Source organism: Neodiprion virginianus, chromosome 3 (assembly GCF_021901495.1).
Source record: "Neodiprion virginianus isolate iyNeoVirg1 chromosome 3, iyNeoVirg1.1, whole genome shotgun sequence".
NCBI lineage: Eukaryota > Metazoa > Arthropoda > Insecta > Hymenoptera > Diprionidae > Neodiprion > Neodiprion virginianus.
This window is the reverse complement of record NC_060879.1, coordinates 39,458,088-39,470,545: the sequence shown is the minus strand read 5'-3', so window position 1 is coordinate 39,470,545 and position 12,458 is coordinate 39,458,088. Positions and strand designations below refer to the sequence as shown.

Below are 12,458 nucleotides of genomic sequence, written 5' to 3'. Positions count from 1 at the left end.
ATTCCAAGGCCAGTCGAGGTTCGGCTTCAAAATCAATTGCAATCACAATCCAGAAAAAAACATTCTTCAGCTACTGAAGAATCCCAGTTAACCATGTATTTTTCACTTCATTTTTCACTTCTCAAGCTACTGCAATAATGGACCAGATCCTAATTTCAGCGGTACATGCGATGTTAGATACCGATAAAATCATTACCGTACATTTTCCCAGATCTCGAAACAGGATTGGCAAAAGTACAGAGAATCTCAATTAAGTGGAAACATTTTTTACAACGGTAAAAGTCGTGGAGCCCGAAGATGCCTGATGAATCCTGGTGGATCTCATAGCGATCGGCGAGCCATCGAGGTTTATGGAAATTTGGACACTCCCGACGCCACTGCAGGACAAGACAACGCACTTATCGGTCGAGAGGGAGCCGAAAGGAGCGATTTGAGCGCTCCAGGGTTCGAAGGGGAAGAGGCTGAAAGGAGGATGTATCCGTAGACGAGTAGGCGCAGACATTTATTGTTTGTCGAAGCGCGACGACATCCTCTTTAAGAAACGTAGGACCGGCCGTGTAGACTGCGAGTTTCAGTAACGATTTATCTCCCCTCGCCGACGGTTTCATCCAATTTTTAACAAATTTTATCTCGTCTTTACCCCCGTTTTTCATCTTCTGACCATTCGGTTTGATCCTGTTGATCGATTTCGAATGCCCAGCTACCAAAGGTTCCCAATTTTATTTTCCTCTGAACGTCAGGACCAAGTGAATCGTCAGCGATTTTCAGTTTATTTTACATCCAAAGGTTCGTACAGAACTTGACGAAATAGCGGAGCTAGTTGTTGTTACAGCAAAATTTACCTCAACTATGAGGGTATTAAAGATGGCGGAGAGTAGCTTCAATTCACTGAATTAACACCATCTTAACCAAACAACTACGCACCTATCGAAATAATGGATTTTGACAGCTCCCCTTCGACGGAAGGGACATTCCGTAGCATCCAGTGCGTTAAAGTGTCGATAAAATTACGTTATACAGGACGTGTGTTTAGCTCCGAGACGCTCGTCGAGATACCGGGACGCGACCCCAGCCGGTTTCGCAAACGCCTCCAGTAACAACACCCTCATTGCATACGAATATAAGTGTATTATCATAATATTAACCGGAGGGTTCGTTTCTCCACCGCTCGTTCTATACTCATAAGCATGAATTCACCGAGGGGAATATGGAATTCACTGCACATGCGATTTCCTCCTGTCCCGGTCCGACTGTCACCAGCGAAGATGAAAGCCTTGGGAGATACGAGACGAATCCAGGAGATCGGAATGAAGGAGGGCACGTTAACATCCTGAATTTTTCATCAAGTTGCACTGATCGAGAACACGGTCCAAGGACATTCTACTCTCCAAGTCCATTGTTTTATTAGTTTTGAACTTTCCACTGCTCCGAAAGGTGTAGATTAAATTTGATCAAATCTGATAGTAAAATCGTATCTACGTTGAGTAGAGTTCACTATGCGTAGAGAGCGGTGAAACAGCGGCGGGTTAATCAAGATCATCGCAACTAATTAGACACGATTGCTCGGTTCACATTGAACTGTATCTAATCCGGCAATCGAGAACCTGCAGCAACGTTGCCGTAAAGCCGATGCATGTACGGTAGATGCCGGTGATCCAGCAGGTAGTGTATGGGTATCTCTGATATAGAAGTTGGACAATCAGATAACCATGCGAACCATAACGTCGTTATCGGTCTCATCTCCCGGGCTTTTGTCGACGAGGTTCAAGACAAAAAGGACCGACGACTCATACAACCCGTTTGTGTAGATCGGCCCTCGACGTACTCGAAGATGAGTTTTAATCCCCGATAACGAGGTCGCGGCGCGCGAATGGTTCGCATTCACTCTGCGCCACGGGATCAAACGATGCTGCGGTTCACGCCGAGGGATTTCTGCAATTAAACGTCTTGGGGTGGTTTCGCTTTGTGCGCGGACTTCGCCACCGAAAAATCGCCACTCTACAGTCACTGGGTGGTTGTAAAAGTATCGCCGTGAATTCAGTACCGAACAAGCATCGAGACCATATCGGTGACCCTGTTCTACGAGGTTTTCCGAACCTCGAGAGCTGACGACTATCATTTGGCCAGCGATGATTGGGTAATACCGATACTGTAGTTCTTCCTCATCACCTGCGTCTTCTTTTCTTGTATGCGCCAAAGGATTCGGAGTGGATCCGATGACAAGGAGAGCCGAAAGCCAAACGCAGGCTGCCTCTCGTCTGTCGTTCGACGCGTCTCGTCGTTCCTTCTGTCCTCGGCCGGGCCCATTTGTAAGAGAAGAGCCGACGACGGAACTGCGGCAAGTGCTGGAAGGCAGAGATGGCGCGGGATGGAGGAGAGGAGAAGAGAACTGAGACAACGAAGCTCTCCCTGCGAGCCCGGAGCCAGTTCGTTGGGTTCTCAGAAAGGGAAACTTGCAGGCGATGCGTCGCTCGTTTCAGTGCTCGACCAATGCACCGCTGCGTCGCCACAGCTCGTTGCCATTAAAGATGCAGCGATGCGAGATACAAAATTGTGTCCCGATACTCTGCTAATAGAATATAAACCAGGGTGCAGTTCCTCTTTGTTCCCGTTCGCCAGCTCGATGGGCGAGGAGCTTTCCTGCCGGACTCGCGGAGCTTGATCTACAACAACCGCGATTCGCTGACCGACTGATCGCTGAGTCGGAAAATTTAGCTGGAAAAAAAATAATCTTGTCGATGGGATGGTTCCTGATTTCAGATACCGATCAGGCATTCCATGGTCCTTCGAGTTTCCTTACACACGTCGTTGTCTCGATGGAAAGGCCGAGGTGTCGTTCCGAGCATTCTCAGCGAGATTCCTGATCTCTCAATAGAGATACCAGATCTTGATACTACACGAACGATAAATCCCTGAAAACAATTTTCTAGTAGAGAAAAAAAAAAAAAAGAAAAGGGAGGGAAAGAAAGCGATCGCGGCATGTCGCCGCGTGCTCGGCACTTGTACAGACCGGATAACCGTCGATATATTATCCGAACGTGATGAACATATGTGGTCAGGCGGGGGAATTTAAACGAGGAAAGATTTATCATAACAACTTTATGCTCTGATTTATCGAAGTTCGGCAGGATTTGATAATTTCACACTTGGTTGCAGAGAGATTCGCGATTCATCGCCGTTTTCTGCGAGTGCAAGAGCCGCGGTGGCGAAAATCGAAGGCCATTAGGTTAGCCTCGGTTAGACGGTAGCCCAGTTTTTAGTTTAGTTGGCCGCTCGAGGAGAACAATGGGCCCACAAATCACTGGGGAGCCACCTAAATCTCTGCGGTAAACGCCCGGGGAACGCCGACTGTGTGGAGCGGAGCGCGTCGGGCGAAATCCAGCAGTGTGCAGACTGACCAAGTCGGGGGATTATACGTATTATAACAATGCGTCGAGGAGTCGCGGATGACTCGAAGAACTCCGGTCTTTCAATTTCGAAATATGCGACTCCCGCAAATTGAATAAAGTGGCGAACGCTGCGAAGTCGCTTGCCAAGTCCAACAGCTGCGAAAGCTATCCACGTTTTTTATGCCTGAATTTATGGACGAGCTTCGCAAGCACGCTCCGCAGTCTCTGGATGTAACGAGGAGATAACGGATCGTGGATCCAATAAAAGGCGATCCTTCTCTTCCGTCTCTCTACCTGCGCGTCGCGTCGTCGGCTCGATATCGGTAATAAGGTGAGCCTCTGATGGAAATTACAAGCGTCAAGTGCATCGAGGAGACGCGTTACGGGTGCGGGAAAAGGAGGATCAGGAAGGGAAGTCGAGCATAGGGTATAATTTCACACCGCTGCTGCACTTAACCGTTACGACTTCATCTGGCTCGTTATCGTCGTATCAAACGACACCGAGCCTCGCGTCACAGCTGCGTGTCATTTTCCTTTTTCCACCTTCTCCTCTTATACTACGCATTTCTTTCTTTTCTTTTACTTTTTCTTCGCCGTTTTCTTCTCGGGAGGGGATTTTCCCTTTCTCTCTATTCCCCCTTTTTTCACCCAGCTACCGTAGCCACTTTTCTCTCAGACCATTAAACGTCTTTCGGCGATGTTCAATTTTTACGAGCCGACCAACCCTGCACGCTGCCGACGTGCTTTCTTTTGTTGCGAAACTATATTACCCGAGCAATAAACCTCAGCGAGCTGAAGTAGGACCATAAGCCTTTTGATTCAAGATAAATTTCCTACAAACGATACTTCACGCTCCTTCGTAACTGAAAGACGTAAAAAAAAAAAAAAATCTGTAGAACCAGATTCTGGGATGTTCGAACCCACGTTTATCAATTATGAGCATAGTCGTTCCGAATTTTATACCACACCTTCACATATTTTCGGTTTCATTTTATTTCTCATATCAATAAAACGTTCAGTTTGTTTTTCCTATTTTTTTTTTTTTTTTTAGTCTATTTCAGTTGAGAAAGAATCCATTCCAATTAAGTACGACGCTTTTTCAGACCCCATCAAAGTTATGGATCATTAAATCGCGTCTTTAGGATACATTTATCGCAATCTCACGGCGTCAGCATCATTCCTATTATTCTCTGCAATTCTCTCGACCTCAAAACTCGGTTCACCCGATCTTGTCACGCCGGCAAAAGGTTGCCGCATCCAGTTCGCGACCGGTAAAACTCGAGGCAGGATCATTAACCGGCGTGAAACGGCACGTAAACGGCTTATAAACTCAATAAAGAAGAGCTCGAAGAGCGCGGGGCCTATGAAGCACGGTAAGTCCGTCGTAAAGCTACCGTCCGCCTCAAATTACTTTATGACGAGCCGAGTAAAGTATGCCCGCGGATTGTTATTCGGTAGCCTTCGCGGACAAGTCTCTCAATTCGCAGTTGATAAAATTCTCATTTCAAATTTCGCGCCACCGGATAAGTTCGCAACCGTTCGAATTTCCGCTAGTTCCGAGTCATTTTAACCAACTGGTAAAGAAAGACGATTTAGCGCTTTCACTCGTTCACAGGAGAACTTCTCTGACGCCTGTCAATCCGTTCGGCTGATGCCGTAGGATCCTGAAAACCAGGGGATGGGGAGGAAGAAGAAGCGGAGGTATTTTGGTGTGTATGGACGGCGCGTCGACGGGCTGTGAAAACTGTTTAAACCGCCGAAAGATAAACGAGCAGGTTTTACGGAGGCGAGATATCACGCGAGCTGAGACGGTGTTTTAACACGCCGAACACGCACGGAAAGATCCGCGAGTATTTCTTTCTTCGTTTCGTTATTCCTTCCTCTTCTTATTCCTCGTCTTCTTCTCTCCCGACTATGGCGTACGTCGTAAATAAATACGGCTAGTAATGAGGAGCCGAAAATACCGCGTCGGTAACGAGCTCGGACGATATTTCATGGACCGCTCCAGAGATGGACGAAAACCCGTGGGGGGATGCCCACAATTCATTCACCCTGTCCGGGGATCGAACTCGCTGACCACGTGGACCGGGAGCTCACCTCCGATCGGCCCTTCGGATTTTATTACCCCGCGGACGATAAACTTCGTAATTTAGCGTCCTCCGCAGGCCTCGCCGGTACCTGACCACGCTTTTGCCCGGTCCCAGGATCCCAGGTATATCCACACGCATCTGCTTCACGGCCTATCCACCTACCTGCCAGGATCTCGCGTCCTTTGACCTCTGGAAGTGATCCTGGCTTGGTGGTGCTTTCTTCGATTTCTTCGATTTCTTCCATTTCTTCCATTTCTGTTTCTTTTCTCTCGACGCGAGCATCGGTTCCTAATTTTTCGATCGACTCTTGAACGAATATGGAAACTAGAGTTTGAATCTGGAACTGGCAGCTGGTAGTTAGACTCAGAAATAATGATTCCTGCTAGCTAACCTCGTTCGTTTTGTTTTCGCGCAAAGTGAAGAAAAACGACCCTACTTCAAGTGAAGAAAGAGTTGAGGGGGTCAAGATTTCCGTCGTTGAACCATGGGCGAGAAACGGCGTTAAACGTTTAACATTGTGTTCCACTCGGGCGTGGGAGTTAATGACACGTGAGTTTGAACCCCTCCCTGCGGTGGAAGGAGTGCCGGCCAGATTGCCTTCGCCTTGGCTTCCACTGTGGTTTGTAAAAGAGTCGGATACGTACCCAGTATTTACTTCTACTACCTCCGTGTTGCTGCTTTTGAGGAGTGGGTTTAAGGAATATTCAGGAAATGGTAAATAGGAATTTTATTTACTGTATAGACAATAATTCATGATCGGGAAAAATCGGAGGAGTAAAAATGCCTGTCTCGTATCGCTGGAGTTGGTGGCAATGACATTTCTCTCTCTCTCTCCCTCTCTCTGGATCGTCAGGTTGAATTCCGAGGATGCTTTTCAAGCTTGGTTTCTGAGTGGCCCTGACCGCTTTGAATAACGAAATAAACGAACGAAGATACGAATGCCCGAATGAATGAATGGATGAATGAACGAATGAACGAATGAATGAACGGACCAATGAGCCGAGCATGGCGCCGAGTGGCGTGATTTATTCTTCGCCGAGCGCAGAGGCCAGCAGCTGGCTTTGAAACGGTGACCTAGGTGTTTGAATGCGAAACACAAAACAGCTTGGTAATAATTTAAACCGACGAACCTAAGCTAACATTTGCCGAATGGTAGCCAGCCCGGGTTGGACACAAGTCATAACAAACTTCAGTCGTAATTAACTCGTGACAAACAGCCTTCATAACCTGACCGTATGTAAAATTGGCCGTTAGACGGCGAACCGTTTTCTCGCCGTTTGTGTGCGCTCAATGCGAGCCAACGAATCCTTAGCTCGACCATTTCAATGCCGGTATGATATTATTATAACTTGAAAGGACAGAGAGAAGAAGAATTTTAATTTAATCCATTAAATCACACGGCAAAATGTTATTCGTTAACTAGTCGAAGAAGAAGTTCAGTCCAAAGGTTTATTCCGACGTTCTTAATTTAATTTTACAATGGAGATAGAAATCAGTGACTGTTGCCGTAAATGGTGAGGTAGGTTAAAAGTTTATACAGCTTGTAAAGTATGATTGTCCGAAAAAAGGAATACACCAAGAGTTGAAATACGAGCAGCTTGCCCTCCTTCTGCGATGAGAATAATCGCCCGTGAATACGAGGTTCAATTATGTTTAGAATAACCATTGCATCTCGAGGCACGCTCTTCTCCTCTGAAACAGTCCGACTCTGGCTGCTGTGTAATCAAAGTCTGATTATAGGAGAGTAATTCCGAATAATTTAGACGCAATCACGCGCATACACGCTTCGCTTATTCCCATCGCGTAGCCACAAAAGGCAGAGCGAACTGCGTATTCCGTGGAAAATATGATGCATGGTACGGTGGATTATTACGCAACGGATGTCTCGTACAGCTGTTTTTCAGAATATGTTTCGACCGTTCGCGAAACAAGATTCCGAACTGAATACGACGAAGTGCTTGAAATTTATATTGAAAATGAAAAAATTACAAAGGCGAGGAGATCAAGAATTAAACCGAAAGAGTTTCGTCCATGGATAATTAGTCAGAATGAAGAAGCTGCAGAAACTGTATCATCCTAGAATTTTTTAACGGAATTATAAATAATTGAAAAACAATTTTACTTGGACATGATTTGGCACGGCGTTATTTCTTTCGCATCAATTACTTGATCCGTTTGAAGCGCATCTCCCATAAAATCGGAAGCGAGAATTTTTACGATTTCCGGGGGTCGCCGTCTCGTTTCTCGTTTGTCCCGAGGCTCCCGAAATCTTATCTCTTTGAGGATTATGACAGGCGTATATGGCAAACGAGTAGTTTCCCGGTCCCTCGCGACTCCTTCTCAAGATCCGCAGGATGGGGCCACGAATTTGCCCGGGGCGAACGCAACTGCGTCTCTTCGGCGTTCCAAAAACGGGGGAAACTTGACGGGGAATATCCCGCACCGCAATCGGGATCTATTATTGATAACACCGCCGGCAGCGAGGCGAACCGATCGTCTCGGAATCGCTGCGATTTAGCCGAATAAACCCGCGGGAAGCGGCGAAAATGAATCCCGCAAAACGATGGCTAATGATCTGTGAACGAAAATCGCTCTTCTCTTGATGGCGAGAAAAACAAGGATCTCACAGTGTACATGTGTATAAGTATAGTATTTGTTGGATGGTACAAATTTTTTTCGCTTTTACCTGTTTCAGAAATAACGCGAATGTCGTTCCAATTGCCACGGTTTCGATCCAGAAGAAAGAGCCGCAGGAAACGATCGCCAGAATCGCAAAACGCTATCTGGACGACAACATGCAGCAAGCATGGATAAACCCTCGGCTAATTTCGATGGTGAGTCAGAACTGACAAATTTGCAACTCTTTTCTTCTTGTTCTTGACTTTTTTGTCACGTGACTTGGTGAGTATTCTTACCACCATATTTTATATCCATTTTTTTGTATAATTAAAGAACTTTGAAAACATATTTCTTCGCGATGTTTTGCTATTTCCGATAACCTACCAACAGGTTTTCAATACTCGAGAGTAATCATTGCGACACAATGTAAATTATTATCGTTAGAAACAAATTGATTGAAAGAAATCGTAGAAATTGAAGCAATAATTTATTTCAAAGAAAGTTATCCCTTTGAACATATACATGTTTTATATAAATTAGAAGTTATTGGGGTTGCTGATTACGAATCTGAAATCGTATTTCAAAAATTCAACATGGCGGATCCAATATGGCGGAGGAAAATTTTAAATTCCATCGAATCCGGAGAAAAAACTCTGTCCAGGGATTTTCGGGGCTACTGATTACGAATCTGAAATTAGATTTTGCAAATTCAGTACGGCTAATCTAATCTGCAGCCGAGAAAACCCCTGCATAAAGTATTTTTTAACCGCATTCGATCAAATTTGAAATCTTCGCCCGCCATATTGGATCCATCAACTTAAATTGTTTAAATCTGTTTTCAGATTCGTAATCAGTAACCTCAAAAACCATAGAATACTAACTTGATGTAAAGGTTGCCTTGGCCCAATAAAGCATGTGATTCAAAGGGTTAAGACGCGAAACTCCGTCTCTTTTATTCAATCTTCGAAGTTCGTATCTTGCGAGTACACGATAGCATTGCTTCTTCGGCAAGGACGGACAATTAACATAATAGAAATCTCATTTCGACGTGAAACGGTGCGCCTGGATAATCCGGAGTAGCGGATCTAAGCAAGCGTGAGTCCTTGCGTCATTCGGAATTGAAGGCTAATCGTGTAGGCCAGCTGCATCGAGAGTAAGAACTCCAGTCTCTTCTCTTAAAAAATTTCGAAACGCGGTATCCATGTACGCATGGAACAAAAAATTGATTGAATTTCGACAGTGAGAGAGGACGAACAGAATTCCATTTCCAAACAAGCTTGCGAGCCGGTGGATGTATTTCGTCATCTGTTAAGGTACCCCGTCGCTTCAGCTGCACTGGGATTGACGTAGCGACGCGTAGCGTCGCCATCTCATTGAAAAATTCTCACAATACGTGCAGGATCGCGGTGAAGAATTCCGAAAGAACGTCGTGACGGTGCGGTAAATTCCATCTTTCACTTCGTCTTCGCATTTTCTTTCATTTCTACCTCGTGCAGGAGGTTCAGATTTAAGCAAGGGATGAAACGCGGGTTAAAATCTAGCAAATTATTGTTAATTAGACGTCTGTGTGGCGCCGTTTCGAAGCTTGGTTCGGGGGAACTATTTGGCGATGACGTCTCACGTCCGCAGCACCGTGAAGATTTCAGCCCCGCAGCATCTGGCGTAGCTCGTCTGACGTGAGACTGACGTAGAGAGATAAAGAGAGGGAGAGTAGAGAATTGTAGTTCTCGAGAGTTTCCCACCGACCCGCCTTATCGTTATAATAACGGGTTAAATTAGCCCGAGATTTCGCAACCGTCTACGGTATTCGTAATACCCATAAAGCATTTGCCAGACCCGGCAGTTCTTCCGATTATTTCCCTGCAGCGGTTCCGTAATTCCTTCTTCGACTCGAGGAAATCCTCCGCGAGACGTGAAATGGGAGATCTTCCACACGAATAACAAAAACGTTCGGCTATGCAAATGGCGTCAGCCAGACAATCAATCGCTGCAAAGGGGTCAGGATCCTCCGAGTTCTCCAGCGGGCTTTCGATACATGCATACATGCATAGATCCCGCTTTGAAAAATGATAAATCAAGTGGAAATAAAATTCGAATGAATTTCTTCCGGGTGTTCTTCCCGTATTTTTACTTGAAAGAATCGACGATTTGCCGAGGAAAACCGCGGGAAACGTTCGCATAAAATTTGCCACCGCTCGGTGATATGATAAACAGCCTGAATGACAGGGACCTCCTTCCCGACCCTCACACTCACTCAAGTTAATCACGTCAGACAGCCCTCTGATTAAACCGCACCCCTCGCCTCCGCCTCCGCCTTCTTCACCCTCGCGGCATTCTCCTATACCCACTTCTCATCCATCCCTTATTATTAGAAGCAAATACCCCGGTTGCACCGTGTCGAGGAGTCAAGAGTGTGCTTTGATAATTGTCGGAAATTTTTCACCCTCAAGTTTTGTATATTATATTATATTAAACGGCGATGAGAGGTGAGGCCAAGCTTGCGTTTCACGTTTCGATCTTATCGCCCTCGACGAGTTGACTCCGTGTAATTTCCAAAATTTTCGGCTGTTTTTCGATTTTTTTTTACGATGTATATCACAAACGATCCGACCTGAGTTCGTCACGCTGTTTTGCACCATATTGCAAAACCCCCATAATTACCCAGGCATTATACTGGTTCAAGGACGTCACAATAGTTGCGTAACAGCGTAGTAACGGAAGGTGGACGTTAGACGGATGATCGGAGAGCGTAACGTCAGTGTACGGATTTATGCCTTGGGCATGGTCGGTTGAATGGATCTAGTTTCGTCTATTATCAGAGGGTATCGATCGAACCGAACAATCACTGGCTCACCGTGTCTGGACTCTCTAATTCCATTCAATCAACCGAGTTTCGTATCATGTCGAAAGGTAGAGGCTGCAATCTGCGCGTGTGATGCTGAGATATGTGCGGATTACACGCTTGACAAGTGTTCGGGAAACCGCATCGCGAATCCAGCGTTTTCTTTCTGGATGTGCAACGAATGGGGGGGGATTTATATAATAGTGGAATGATAAATCAAGTGGAAGTGAGGTACGTAGCTAAGGTCACGCGGTGAGCGAAACAGCCAACTATGGCAATTATACACACATACATACCTGTGTATATTCATATATATATGTAGGTATATGTGTGAACTCGGGGTCAGACGCGAGAATAACGAGTTCACGCACCGTTAGCGCAACTCGGCGTATAACGTAGGTACAACGCATTGCGTAACGCGTAGGCAACCTGTCTCTGGTGATTACTGCCTCAGCTGCTGCTCCTGCTCCTGCTTAGACTAACAGCCCCCCTCCTTGGATATAATGAAATAACGAACCCGTGTCTGGCTGTCCTTACGGAACCGTGGACGAAAGATTACCTGGCTGCTCGTTGCGTTTGTCTGCTCGTAATGACCCGCGATCCCATTTTGGAATAATGGAATTCAATGCCTGATCATTATGCGCTTGAAATATTTCACTTTAAACACCGGTTATCGGTTGCACCTGCAACTATCGATGGAATTTTTCTGAACGTTTAGATTCGTACTTTAGAATTTGTGGAGTTAATCTGACGATCAAACATTCGCTACTGCGGTAGATGAGCGATGAGGTCGAATATGTGTAAAAAAAAGAAAAAAAAACTGTTCTCTTCTAAACAGATTCAACAGTTCCATTTGGGTATAAAAATACGCCTGTTAAAATTAGAGCTCTTAATATTAACGTTATTAACATTAACAGGCTGCGCACCACTTTTTTCTATTTTCCACCAGGATAATATCGGAAAAATGGTTTCTGTTCCTTCTGATTTTTATAACTAGTTAACGATGCGTCGTATAAAAAATTCACCAACATGTTTTCGTAGAGAATTGAACGCTCTTAAAAAAAGGTATCTTATCATTTTATGATAAATCTACTCTTTCAAAAGTTATTCAAGGTCCTTTTATAACTTTTTACTTTAAATAACTTTCGAACGCGTGAATTTATCAGTAAATAATAACAGACGTTTTTTGAAGGGTGTTCAGTTATCTACGAAAATATGTCTGTGAATTTTCTGTACGATGCATCGTTAGCTTCTTATAAAAACCAGACGGAACAAAAACCACTCCGTGTTATTTTTATGGAAAATAGAAAAGTGCGATGCGCAACCTCTTGATATTAATATTAAGAGTTCGAATTTTAACAGGCGTATTTTTATATCTAAACAAAACTTTAGAACCTGTTTGGAAGGAACAGAATTTTCGTTTCTTTGTAAACAACCTAGTAAATACGCATACATACAGGTCGATTTTAAAAACTTTTCGAGATTCATCTTCTTCGTCTTTGAGACTTTGTTACCAAT

General features: G+C 44.9%; 1 protein-coding gene across 1 annotated transcript in view; it reads left to right on the top strand.

The window, feature by feature from the left end:
• Positions 1–12,458, top strand: part of LOC124301652 (uncharacterized) — a 310,056-nt gene that overhangs the window by 71,734 nt on the left and 225,864 nt on the right. Inside the window, exon 4 of the mRNA XM_046756994.1 lies at positions 8,175–8,313. Within this exon, the coding sequence (XP_046612950.1) occupies positions 8,175–8,313 (139 nt within the window). The remainder of the gene's footprint in view (positions 1–8,174; positions 8,314–12,458) is intronic.